Source organism: Tetrao urogallus (genome assembly GCF_951394365.1).
Source record: "Tetrao urogallus genome assembly, chromosome: 15".
NCBI lineage: Eukaryota > Metazoa > Chordata > Aves > Galliformes > Phasianidae > Tetrao > Tetrao urogallus.
The window spans coordinates 14834941-14848654 of record NC_136828.1 but is presented as its reverse complement, the minus strand read 5'-3'; the positions used below and the strand labels follow the sequence as shown (position 1 = coordinate 14848654).

The 13714-nt window shown below is 33.7% G+C and overlaps 1 protein-coding gene across 1 annotated transcript in view; it reads left to right on the top strand.

Annotated features, from left to right (window-relative positions):
• Positions 1 to 13714, top strand: part of SNX29 (sorting nexin 29) — a gene marked incomplete at both ends in the record, with an annotated part of 82896 nt that overhangs the window by 19107 nt on the left and 50075 nt on the right. The window contains 8 exons of the mRNA XM_079542764.1: positions 1684 to 1864; positions 3713 to 3783; positions 4622 to 4870; positions 6158 to 6527; positions 7357 to 7469; positions 9702 to 9783; positions 10208 to 10290; positions 13301 to 13364. Of these exons, the coding sequence (XP_079398890.1) occupies positions 1684 to 1864; positions 3713 to 3783; positions 4622 to 4870; positions 6158 to 6527; positions 7357 to 7469; positions 9702 to 9783; positions 10208 to 10290; positions 13301 to 13364 (1213 nt within the window). The remainder of the gene's footprint in view (positions 1 to 1683; positions 1865 to 3712; positions 3784 to 4621; positions 4871 to 6157; positions 6528 to 7356; positions 7470 to 9701; positions 9784 to 10207; positions 10291 to 13300; positions 13365 to 13714) is intronic.

The following is a 13714-nucleotide window of genomic DNA, read 5'->3' as shown; positions in this document are numbered from 1 at the left end:
TACTGCAACTACATTAAAATGATTTAGAAATGTGATAAGGAGTGACAGAATCTGTCCATTTTCTCTTTCGCATGTGAATTTTTTTCAGTGAAATTTTTTTACCTTCCTATACATGTTGTCTTTATGCTGCCTACATTGAGATTATGATCAGAAGTCAGCATGATATTTGAGGTGATAGTGTACAATTCACTCCTACATTAGAATTTTTCCTTTTTTGTTAACGTATTAAAGAAAAAGTTGAACAATGACCTTCATTAAACTGTCAAAAGGAATGTGTGCTTGTCTTCCTTGACATATTGATGTTTTGAACTTTTTGAAGAATTCTTGGCTTTCTCATATCTATATCTATATGTATCTATATATGTATATTTTTTTTTCTTAAAGGCCTGTCTACCCTAAATTCAGTTTCTTAGTACATTACTGACAATATAAATTTTCAGCTTTCAAATACTTATGTGAGTGTAAAAAAAAAAAAAAAAAAAAAAAAAAAAAAAAAAAAGTTTTATCAGTGTTTGGGGCAGTGCAAGGGAAGTATTGTTGTGGGAACAGGTGTTGCCTTTTATATTTAACACTTGACTTTATCCTTTGCATGTCTGCAAATTATGGATCAACCCATTCCTTTTTACTTAAATTTTATCATTTCGATTTTATCATTTCGCAGAGAACAGTAAAAAAGAGTTCTAGACGCATTTCTTTCTTTGCATAGCATATTCCCAGATGTGAATCTGTTTCTTGAGTGAAATACTAGTTTAAATACACTTTGTAACTTGAATATGATTATTTTAGAATGTAGGCACAAATCCTTCAATGTGTTTGGTGTCTTCAGTGAAGTGACAAGTTCTAAGTGCTTAAGTAGCCTAAATTCTGTAGAAATAATGTGAGAGTTAACTGGAGAGTTATATGTAGATAGTAAATCATTTACTTTTTTTCAAGTTATAAAACAGTCAGGGAACAATATATAAAATTGCATGGTAAATTTATTTTGTTGGGATTTATTCAATTGGGAATATTGGAGATAATTTACTGTGTGAATCAGTCCTTGTTTTGAAATGATATGTAATGAAACTCGCTTTGATAGGAGAAAGTAAAATATGTGGGTTGCTCATAAAGTAATGCCTCTTGTTGTATGATACTGGCTCAAGGCATTAGAGATGGATGTTGGTGGGATGGCAGCAGAGGCTGAACCTTCCCACTATGTCTTGTTGCTGTGCAACAGATGGTAGCAGAGGGGCAGTCTGACAAACTGGTGTCTGACATGGAGGTGTGAAGGGAGAGTGTAGAATTCCATTCTACATATTGGGAAAAATTGCACACATTGACATTCATGGGTGTGTGTGAATGTTTCTGTTCACCATACAATGGATGTGAGCATAGTGGGGCAGTGGGTGTTGCATTTCAGCAGTGGTAACGGCGGCATGAAAGGAAAGCAATGTTCCAGACAGCCATGTACAGCTGCCACAGCATGAAATGAAAAGCATCTCAATTTCCTCATCTGTGTGAATCAGATAACGGTGGTGACTGTTGAAAAACACTGTTATGAGAATTTGCTTTACCAAACAGTATTATTTGCTCTTTGAATCTGTTGTAGTTTTCACTGAGACAGATAGGAGGCATTACTTTCCAAGCTACCAGTGCAGATAAAGCAAGAGCTTACTGTGGTGCTTTTGTTTTGTTTTTCTGCAGAGCCAGTGTTTTGGTACTATGTGAAAGAATTTCTGAATAAACATGAACTACAGCGCTTTTACTCTCTGAAGACAATTACTACAGATATCGGCAGAGGTCGGGCTTGGTTGCGCTGTGCATTGAATGAACATTCCCTAGAAAGATATGTTCATATGCTACTTGCAGACAAGAATCGGCTTAGGTACTGTATTTGATGTCACTGTAATGCAGGAATTGTGCATGTAGTGAGAAATGAAATATTGAGACTGAAAAGTCATCAAAATACCAACAGAAAAACTCCCCAAGAAATACAACTGTAATAATGTATAGTGTTATTTCTAGTCTAGTTTTCCTACTTGACCTCACATGTGTTTATTTTGTTCATTTTTGAAATTTTCAGTCACTGAGATAGTGGCTTGTGCCCAAATCTGTGTGTAACCTGAAGCTGGCTTCATTTTTGCATGTGAGAATATATGCTTCTATGTTTATTTCCATCCTCTTTCCTGACCCTCTTTCCTGCTCTTTGAGCAGTTGTTCTCTCTGATACCTTAATACTATTATGAAAGAGACTTTGAGTGCCTCCCTCTCTCTAATGAAATCACATAGTATTTCAGCCTTGATTTTGTTATTTCAGAGTAGTAGTTGCCTGTAGCCCGCTTGGAGGTGCTTACCCTGTAGTTTACAAGCTCTGCCAGTCAAGCAGTGGGTAGCTACTTCTGTAGGTTACTTGGAAATATTTTATGAACTTCCTTTTACAGAATTACCACATGAATGATTTTTTAGGTTTTCACAATACGAAATATACTTTGGATGTGCAAAATATACAAAAATGTTCATTCTTGCCTGAGTCTTACCTTTTCTGTTACACATATTACAATCCTTTTTTTGTTTTCTTTCTAATCTGTGGCATTTATTATTCTAATTGTTGAGCTTGAGCTACTTAGTGATTTCAGCAGAAAAGCTCTATTTCCATTTGCATCAACTAATGAATATACTTTCAGAACTGATCTCTTTAGTAACTTTCAGTCTGTTCCAGCCCTCTGTAGCTTTCTTGCAAGATAGATTTTAAATGAAGTCAAATAGAGACAAAGCAAGATTTACAACAGTTTTCAGATTTTTATTGTCAGAGAGATTTGTGGTTTAGATTACTTGGTTTAGTACTCTGATGCCTGTAACGGTGTATGTGCTGTAGCAAGACTGTCAACACTCGGAGCACTGTACGTGAACTCTTGTTTCCAAAAATGCTTATACTTAATACTTAAGATATGTTATTTAAATTTAAGTGAAATTTCCAGAATCAGTTTACATTCTGGACTGTTTTCAGTTTTGAAAACTTAAGTGAATCTATTATGTTATGTAGATTCTGTTCTATTGTATATTCTATTCTGTTTAATGTAGATTGAGGTCTTTTTTGTTGTCTGTTTTTATGTTTTCTTTTAAATCTGAAAGCTGACAGTTGAAACACAGCATCCTGCTACTAAAAAGGACTAGATTTAGAACAACTAACATTTTGTTCACTGTGAAGTTTCTTTTCCTTGCATCAAATTCCTAGTTGACCCTAACAATTTAGGGTAATTGATGTGGTTTCGGGTGTTGAAACAGCCTGTCAAAGTTAGTAAGATATTTAGGTTGTGTTCATGCATTTGTATGCATGCTTTGTAAATGTCCGGTGACCATAAAGTCAACTGTAATTATTTTAAAACTTGTGTATGTGGAATAGCAGCAATAGACATTGACAAACAATTGTGATTACTATTGTAGCATGAACCTCCTTGTCCTAAGTGTTTTTTTCTTACCCGGTAAAAAAGATGTGGAGCTACAACCACAGATACAATACAATTTCAGTGAATCTCATAGTTTTCAGCTAAGGAAATGCATGTTTATTTATTGTGATTGTTTAGACAGTCTAAATATTTCAGATGTTCAGGGAGTTACTGTGATGTACGTTTGATCTGTTGATGTAGTCGTACTTATTTTTCAGAGTTTTGAAAGTGGAATGTATTGTAAATGTTCAACTCAATATCATTTTCTTTTTCTTTTCACATCATAGTGTCTTCTATGAAGACTGGTCTTTTATGATGGATGAAGAACGTTCTAGTATGATTCCTACAATGGCAGCTGGTAACACCTCTCTTATTTACTACTATTTTGGGAAAACTGTTTCATTTTGAGATGTCATTTCTGTTTCACTTGTAAGGATTTTCTCTGTTAGCTTCTGTGGAGAATATGCATCAGATACACATTCCGGGTAAACAGTAAAGGTCTTATGCCAGTTTACGTTATGAATTTTCTAAATCCTGGGTCTAGCTTTTCTATAGGTTCCAAAGTGTTTCAGATGGATTTTCTGACCCTTTGCTACTAAGGATAATTCTTTTCTTCCTCTAAAACTATCTTGATTTGAAGAAAAAATGGGTTGCTCTTGACCTGAAAAGAATAATAGAGGTAGGATTTTTTTAGTCAGACCCAGAATGCAGATAAATGTACTGGAAGAAAGAGTAAGACCTGGCTACATATAGCTTAATTTTCTCGAGTGAAGTCTCAGAAGCTGCGTATTGTTATTGTATACATCGTTTTTCTGAGGTACACTATCACATGCTTCTCTATGCAAGATAGAATTCACAGGTTTTTATTCATGAAGTATGGGATGCAACAAATTTTAAAGCTGCAGTGAAGATTTAAAAGACTGTAAATAAACCAGTTCAGCTGCACATTACATACTCAAAAAGTACTGTGAACTGCGTAAGTAAAGATAAATTCAGAACTTGAAAACACTTGAGTAGTATTTTAGAAAGAGTGAACGATATGTGGAAAAGAAAGAATTCATGCATAGAGAATGGCAGGAAAATCTGGGGGAAAGATGTTTTACCTGTCAGCGTTGTTATATACCTAGGTTCTATTTCTGTAACTTTTTTGTAAAGTGGGGTTTTGGTCTTACTTTTTTCCCTTCTTTTATCTGAAGGTCTAAACTCCATTCTGTTTGCAATCAACATTGATAATAGAGATTTAAATGGACAAAGCAAATGCACACCCACAGTGTCTGATCTGTTAAAAGAATCAACGCAAAATGTAACTTCATTATTGAAAGAATCCACTCAGGGTGTTAGTAGTCTTCTTAGAGAGATAACTGCATCCTCTGCTGTCTCCATTCTCATAAAACCTGATCAAGACACTGATCCGCTTCCTGTTCTCTCAAAGAATGTAAATGCTGGTAAGCATTTTTGCTGTACTGATGTCATTCAAAAACTTATATACTGTCATAGAAAAAAAAAAATCTAAAAAATGCATGTGCTGTGCGTACAAAACAGTTGAATGTGAAATGTTAGGCGTGGTTCATTCTTCTTTAATTTTGTTTTCAAAACTACAGGTGTGGATAATGGGAAGCTAATAGTTATTTTGGCTTCCTTTTATCAGTGCAAGAGGGAAGCTAGACTGTCGTGTTGGTGCTGTAATTGTGACCTGAATTTCAACTTCTTACTCATAAAATTATGCTTTGAAGTGTCTGATGTAATGATTTTTCACTTTTAGTATGTTTACTTTTGGCATTTCATTAGCCATCTAAACTGTTGTTATATACCAGATTAAAAAAAAAAAAAATAAATTAAGCTTGTAGTCTTCAAACAGAAACTAAATTTATAGTCTAAACTCCTATATGAAACAGGTAATTACCACAAATGAAAAATTAGTCATTGCTTTTCTTGGACTTTAAATATGTTAGTGGTGTAACCACTTTGCAGGGCACCATCACTGACAAGGGCCTGATATTTTAATGCCTTGTAATTTAAAATTAATCAATTAAAATGTGATATTTATTATACATTAGAGTCTTAAGCAGAGTTTGTAGACTCTTTTGCAGGGTCTGTGGTGATGGAACAGGAAATGGCTTGAACTTCAAAGAGGATAGATTTAGGTTAGGTATAAGGAAAAAGTCTTTTACTGTGAGGGTGGTGAGGCACTGGAACAGGTTGCCTAGTTTTGTGGCTGATGTTCCATCTCTGGAGACTTTAAAGGCAAGCCTGATCTAGCTGTGCATGTCCCTGTTCATTCCAGGGGAGTTGGACTAAGATGACCTCTAAAAGTCTCTTAAAACTCTAAGGACTCTATGATTGTCAGTTTCAAAAGTAACGAAGGTGTATTTTATTGTCTTTATCATCATTATTTCCCAGGAATATTTCATGTTTTTTTTCCTTTTGTTAGATATGCTCTGAAATACACACTTATTATAAAAGTAGGTGCCTGAGAGGCTTTTTCTCTTGAATTTCATTTTGTTGTTTGTTGACATATTTTTTTTCCCACTTCCAATTGAATACTATTATATATGCACCTCAAAAATAATTTTTGAAATTTGAGTTACTTCGATGTGTATGGAAAGATAATGAAATGCCTAATTAAATGAATTCTTTCTTCTTTTATAAACTCATTCAGTACATGAGTTCTGTTAATGTAATACATCCTTTTTTTCTTTTTTAAAATATGTAAACTTTTATGTTGCTAATAGAATTGAAATATAAGAAAGATCGAAAAAAGAAGAAGAGGGTGACAAATATAATATCATTTGATGAAGAAAATGATGAACTAAATGTGGGAGAAGCCACAAAGACCCCTATTATGGGACAAAGTTCAGAGGAGAGTTTAGATAGATCGTCAGTTTTTATATTACCCTCATCTGAAACCAATCATGGAAAAAATTCTAATGAGAATGAAAGTAACCACTCGTGGAAAAGTAATTCTGTTTTTATGAATGGAGAGTATGAATACCAGAAACTAGATGTGAAAAGTATTGATGATGAAGATGCAGATGAAGATGAACTATGTGGAAAAACATCAGGAAATAAAGGCACAGAAGCGGAAACTGAACCTTCTGAAAAGTAAGTAACTTTATTGAAGAAACCAGTGGTAAATATTTCTCTTTTTTTCTTCTACTTTCATGGTCACTGGCAAATTTGCCTAACTCACAAAAATCCTGGTAGACTTTTTTTTGTTAGTTGTTCTCTGTTTAAACTATTTGGACTAGTTTCGGGATATTTTGCATTTATGTTTCACCTAAAATCAGAATCTTGAGATTTCAGATTTATTCTCCATGACATTCTCAGTTTCCAAAATTTTTGCAAAGCTGCAGTTCTGACTTCTTTGACATTTACTTATTCTTAGTGTGATACCAGCTTTAGTTTGGCTTCACAGAAAACCCACATATTTTAAGCAGAGCCTGCTAGTATCAGAGTAATGTTAACCAAGACAGAATCATAAAACTGATAGTTCGAAATAATCTGATTTTCGAATCATGGAGTTATAGAATAGTTTAAGTGACCTGAAAATCATTGAGCTCTGCCTCCTGCCATGGACAGGAGCACCTTCCACTGGACCACCTGTTGCAGTGTCTCATCATTATAATGGAAAAGAATTTCTTCCTAATGTCTAATCTAAAACTATCCTCTTTTAGTTTAAAAACTGTTACCCTTTGTTCTGTTGCTACTCCCTGATGAAGAATCCCTCATCTTTTCTGTAAGCCCCTTTTAAGTTCTGGAAGGCTGCTAAAAGAAATTTGTGTGTGTCTTCTGTGAATTTATGTACATCTGAACTAAGAAATTGGCAGGGAGATTGAAATAAAGGTTTTTCATGCAGTCATATCTCTGAAAGAATTATGAGCATTGTGGAAATCTTTGACTTTGTAATATTTGCTTTTGTTTTTCTGTATAGGCCTCATGAAATTGTCACATGCAATTCTCAGATATGCAGCTGGACTCCTCTGCAAGTTCTGAATTATGACTCAGATGTCCTGTTTCCTGTCAGTGCTGTTGACTCCCGAACTGGTAAATATTTTAATTGTATGTAATACCAACAAGCTTTGTAATGAAATTTCTAACGTGCAGCAGTGGTAAACAAGCATGGCATTGTACAGACTGAACAAGATGTTCAAATTTTTTTTTTTCTGGACAGTAACAAAGTTCTTTGTAGTAGTCTTATAGCTCATTTCTGAGCTGGTTAGTTGAAGAGGATTTATCCGTGTGAAAATAGACTAGAGATCTATTGTCATTAAGCTGTAGTCTTGTATGCGTGGTGTTTTGCTAATTATTTGAATGGTTGAATAAGAAGTGTCCTTATCCAATTGGTAGATGCCAGTGAGCTGGAAGAAGCTAAAAGGTTGTTTGGTAGTTTAATTTGACCTTGAAGATCAGAGAAACTACTAACTATTGAATGTAATTCAATAGAAGTTGTTATCTCTGTATAAACAGGATGAGGAGTGATTGGCTAGGAAATAGTTGGAAAAAGTTATGGGAGTTATACGGGTTACAAGTCCATAATGAATTAGCAGTATTGTGCTTCTACACTGAAAGCACGTTTCACACTGAGATGCTTAAATGAAAGGGTCACTTGTAAGTTTATGCGCTGGTGGCCTCTACACTTTTGGGTATTGCACTTAAAGAATGGTGTGGTCCATACCTTGAAGAAAGCAATGAGAACGGGTAGAGGTATGGATAACAGCACTCACTACATTTTCAATATCTGTTCTAGTGTCAAAAAACTTCCTCAGAAATGTATGGAGTTGATATTTGCTAGCTGTTTATAAAACATTGCCTTTGAGTATTTCAGAAACCAATTATCACTTCCCAGTGGCATTCAGATAATCTATTTTAATGGTAAAATATTGAATGCTTTTTGGATATCCATCGTTTGTTCTGAGAGTTTAAAGAGACCGTTAAATAAACAGCTGTGAAAAAGCATGGTTTTCTTCTGTATGTTAAGAGATAAAAATAACATGACTCATAAAATAATGCTCTACTGCCCTCTGCTGTATTCTAGTATTTGTACCTCTTAAAAGATGCCGGAGGCTCAAAAAAAAATAGAAAATGTTTCATTTTTTTCTAGTTTTCCCGTAATATATGTATATATATTTCAAATATATAACACAGAGTGTTATTTGCTCAAATGAGTTTTCAGAGTCTGCTGTTATGCCTCAGGGGTGTGTCAGGACATATGGTATTTCCACATACATAGAAATGAGAGAGCCAGAGTAAAAAATCAGTTTCCTGGAAGGAAAATGGAATATATAGTTAGGAACTTAAAAGGAAAAAAAAAAAAAAAAAACAAACCATAACACTTTCTTCTCCATAGTCATCCTGACACCACTTTTATTTCCCGTCATTTTTATTATTATTATTATTTCGGACTTCCTGATTTTTATATTCTACGCTAATTTTTTTAGCTTGTGATTTCAGGATTGTTTTACGGTATCTTTGTAAACCTTACACACTGAGGTGCAAAAACATACATACATGTATTTGTTTGTTTATTTATTTATTTATGTTTTTCTTAATACATTCCTAGGAGGAGGATGGTGTTGTTTGTTTCCTTTCAAATGACCCTACCATCGTGGCAGGCCCAATGATGTATATGTTTTGATACTGAAAGTTATGGATCTGTGGACAGATGTGTATTATCCATGCTTTTCTGAGAAATACCTTATTTCTGATATTTGGTTCATAGGGTGTGTGTACCAAATGTCAAAAAAAAGAAAAAAGAAAAAAAAAAAAAAAAAAAAAAAAAAAAAAAGATGAAGAGAAAAAAGTTGACGAAAAGCCATGATACTCTGTTGGGAACATATGATGGAATGGCACCTTTGCAGGATTTGAGATACTGGGGGCTAACTACAAATTCCATTCCTGCTAGTCACAAAGCAGATTTGTAATGAGTATCAGATATCAAATGTTAATTAAATTCCTGGGACTTGTAAAAATAAGTTCAATAAAAAATTTCTTCATAACTTTACTGCATTGTTATCGATGTTAAATATCAACATCTATACTATAATAAGTAGTTTTGCTATAGGAAAAATTTTCCAAGCAGATGATTGTGTTACAATCCTACCTGTGTGAGGGGTGAATGTGCAGAAGGCACATTTGGAGAAGGTTTTTAAGCAGTTAAAATTCTTTAGTAAAGTTAAGTTTTATCTGGGTGAAAATGCGATTATTTTCTTTTTGGTTTTGTTTTTATTTTTAAAATACTGTTAACTCAAGAAAGCTTATATATGCATTCTGCTTTAGATAAATTGGAGAATGGAGGGGGGCACGAAGATGTTCTTGATGCAGTAGAACTGTTTCCAAGAAGATCTGATCTTTCCTACAGGTATGTGACAGGACAAATATGTCTTGTTAGGAAAAGAAAGACCCACGAAAAAGCCACTTGCAGCCTATAGATAGCTGCCAGCTTACTATGGTTGTCTAACAGATAGCATTCAGCACTGGAAAACAAACTGTTAGGCTAATCTTGGAAATGTTTGGAAGGACAAAATAGGTTTTATGTTGTTCAGGTATCTTAGCCAAGCTTTTTGTGACTTGTTGATTGAGCGTTTTTTGCCTCTGCTCTTAAATCAGATGAAACATATCTTAAACAAGAATTGAACACAAAGTAGTTGAATATGTGTTGTTTTATGTGCATGATTATGTTTTGAATAGTTGATGAGAATTCCAGTTTCTTTTTTCTTAAGTTTTGGATTCTGGATTCTGGATTTTGTTTACATTTATTGATGACACTGTACTTCTTTAACTAGAGTGGAAGTCAGTCCTCCAGCTCAAGTGAATACTTTAAGCAATATGTTGCCTTCAGCCACTATGCCCGAATCCATGACAATTAGTAAGTACTTCCTTGATGGATCTAGATTAAAGGAATTAATATTTCAAGTCCTGTAATTCTTGATTTCTATTTTCATTTCAGTAACATCTGTTTATAGAGGATTCATTTCTTATATGCTGGCCACAACGGCTGCTCTAAAATAGTTAATTTGGCAATACAAGGTCCATTGCAGATGCATACATTAGCCTCTCTTTCCACAGAACTGCTATAAGTACCCTAGCTATGGATTGTTAAAAGAATGGTAATGATTTGATCAGTATCCTTAAATTTTCTGCAAGTTGCAAAAGTGCTAATGGTTCTTTCTGATATGATCTTGTTTGGCATGTTTTTTGTAAGGCCTAATAGGGCAAAAAAACAAATCCTGAACTCCTCTTATACTCAGTATATGGTTTTAATATGGAAAATCTGTGCCAAACATGTATTCATGAAATATGTATTTCATAAATGGAAATTTTATTTATGATTAAGGACTTATTTTCAATAGTGTTAAGAATTGTGCTCGATGGGATAAAGTAGCCTTTGCTGTAAGAAAGAGACTTGGAGAAGTATTGGCTGTCTATTTACCCCATTTTTAAACCTCTAAACCTTCACATAAACTTGCAGAATGAAGAATAGTTCTTAAACTGTCCTACTGTCTAAAGACATGCGCAAGAATAGTTTTATTTTTTCTCTCTGTACAGAAAGTTTTGTGACTGAACTGGTGGATATAGCTTTGTTCCTGAAGCTCTGGGCTATGTGTATGTTTGTTTTTTTTTTTTTTAAACTGTGTCCAAATTTTAAATGATAACATTTAGGAATACAGAAGTGACACAGGCAACATTCATGTGTGAAATTGATTTAATCAAAATAAATCAACACTACGATGTTTTAATGCCGCATTCCAGTCTAATGTTGATAAGCTAAAGGAGGTGGGCCATGCATTTTTATTGGATTTTGTTTCATGCTTTAGTATAGATCTGCTTTATTGAGATTTAGAAAGCCAAAAAATCCTTTCTTGCAATGTGCTTTTTGAAGTGGGAATCTAGTTTGGGGCTTTGAAGTCACGTAGTGGAAGATGTGTATATATAGGTGGAATCACTGTTGATAGTTACTGTGATGCTTTGGTCAATGTATACTTATGTTTGTTACTTTTACAGTCTAATCCTTCTTTTCTAATTTGTTTTAGCTGGCTTTTTTTTTTTTTTTTCTTTTTTTTTTTCCCAGTAATAGAGTTTTAATGGGAAACTTCCTGCTTTTATTGCACTTCATTGCTTTTATTGCTTCGTAGATACCAGCAGAGGCCACACTTGGTCTCTTCAGTTGCTTAGACAGTACATACGTGTAATTGAGACAACCATCAAATGCACAGTAGACTGAGATTTTCAATTCTTGATATTTAGCAATTTCTAAATCTAGCAATAAATAAAATAAATAAAATAGCAATTTCTAAAAAGCCATAGTATCAGAAGAAACATAGATGGAAAATTTAATTTTTATTCTAGACAAGGTTTTGAGGGAACAAACAGGAGAAGGATGTCAATCTACGAAGCCAGTGGAATTATTTGTAAATAATTATCATTATAATAAAAATTCAACTGCTTGTTCTTACAAGTTAATACTTTTGTAAGAGCTGTTTCCAAATATGTTGAACACAATACTTTTTTCAAGTTTGTTGCTACTGGATGTGGATCTACCATACAGGAACAACTCCGTGCTATTACAAACCCAGACACTGAGGTTCTTTTCCTGTATTTCAATTAGTGGAAGCCTTATTAAATGGTGAAGCGTATAGCTTGGTTGCATAGAAACTAATTCTAACACAACAATAAAGAAAAATTGACTGCCGTAGTGCAATGAACAAAGCTGGGAGGTCTCCAGCGACTATGGGTTTTTGTACTTCTTAATTTTGAAAACAAAGCTTGAAATAAGTTGCTTTTTTTTCTTCTTCTTTTCCAGTTTCCTTTCAGATATACTTGAATAGAACTGGCCTTTTTATCACTCCTTTTGATATGCAGGACAGAAAAACAACAATGCAACAAAACACAGTTATGAGAAACTGTGTATGTATTCAGGTGTTTGCTAGAAACCATTCAAATCTTGTACAAGATCTGAAAGTCAAAATCTCATTTAGGTTAGATGATTAAGCCATAATATTTCTTTCTGTAGATTTATAGGAATTAGTAGTAGTACAGCTGTACAGTTAGATTGCAAAACCTTTATGATAACAGCAGGATTCCAAGTGCATGGCTTTGAGCTGACACTTTTCTTTACAGTTCAGAAAAGGTACTCTGGTAACAACATTAAACATAACTCAGAAGAATGCAAGTGAAATACTGACTTGTGTACAGAAAGTTGATTCTTAAGTTATCCCCACACTGAAACAGAAGATCTCCCTTGAAATGGTAGTGCAGCTGAAGATATTTCTTACAAGTTCAAAGAAATTGTCTTAATTTTTTTTGTCTTGATATTGAAATTAAATTATTTTTGAAGTTATTTATAGGAAGTAAGGTTTCTCTAATAGGAAATAGAATCAGAAATTCTATCATCTTTAAAACAGTAGACTGAACTTGAGAAGAAATGCCATGAGAAAGCGGTGATGTCATCTCTACTATGGTCTTGTAGTACTTAGATGACTGTGTCAGGTTTTGTAGCAAAGAAAGTAAGCAATTTCAAAAGATTAGCAAGTAATAATGTATTTCATTAATACAGTGAAAAGGTGCTGCATTATATCTTAAGATGCCTCATTTGGCTGTGATTAAAACAGCCTCTACTACAGACAAACTTGTGTTTATATTAAAACTAAATAGAGATTGATTTGCTTGATACTTCTGGAACTATGTTAAATAATACAGTTTTCAAATGGTTGATGAGATCAAGAGAATTGTTAGGTGCTTTGTTGAGTAGCAAGTGATTTTGACATCATCCTAAGTGTGCTGCTGAAATAGCACCTCCACATAAATGACTGTTAGATCTTAAATGTGCAAAAATTCATTCCCATTCCCCTTCCCCTTTTCCCCATTTTCATTTTTAGATGAACTTCGTCAAGCTATTCTGGCCATGGTGAATAGAAAAGATGAACTGGAAGAACAGAATAGGTAATTTTCCAGTCAAGAAGTGCTATATAATTTCAAAAAAACTTGTTGTCATTCAGTTTCTTTAATGTAGGATGTCTGTTATATAAAGCTGTATGTAATCTGTCATCTTTATGATGTAAATTTTATTTGAAAGTTAAGCTTAGTACTTCAACATTCAACTGTGAATCAATATTCAACTGTTCACAGTTTTTTTTCCTTTGAATTCAAATCACATATAGGTATCTTTGGGAGGTTTTGCCAGTTGTAGGTTTTTGAAATCAAAATTTATAGGCAAAAGAGTCTTATGATCTTATAAGACTTTTTGAATGAGTTAAAGTTTATATTTATGCAAATATTCAAAGTTGTTGGTT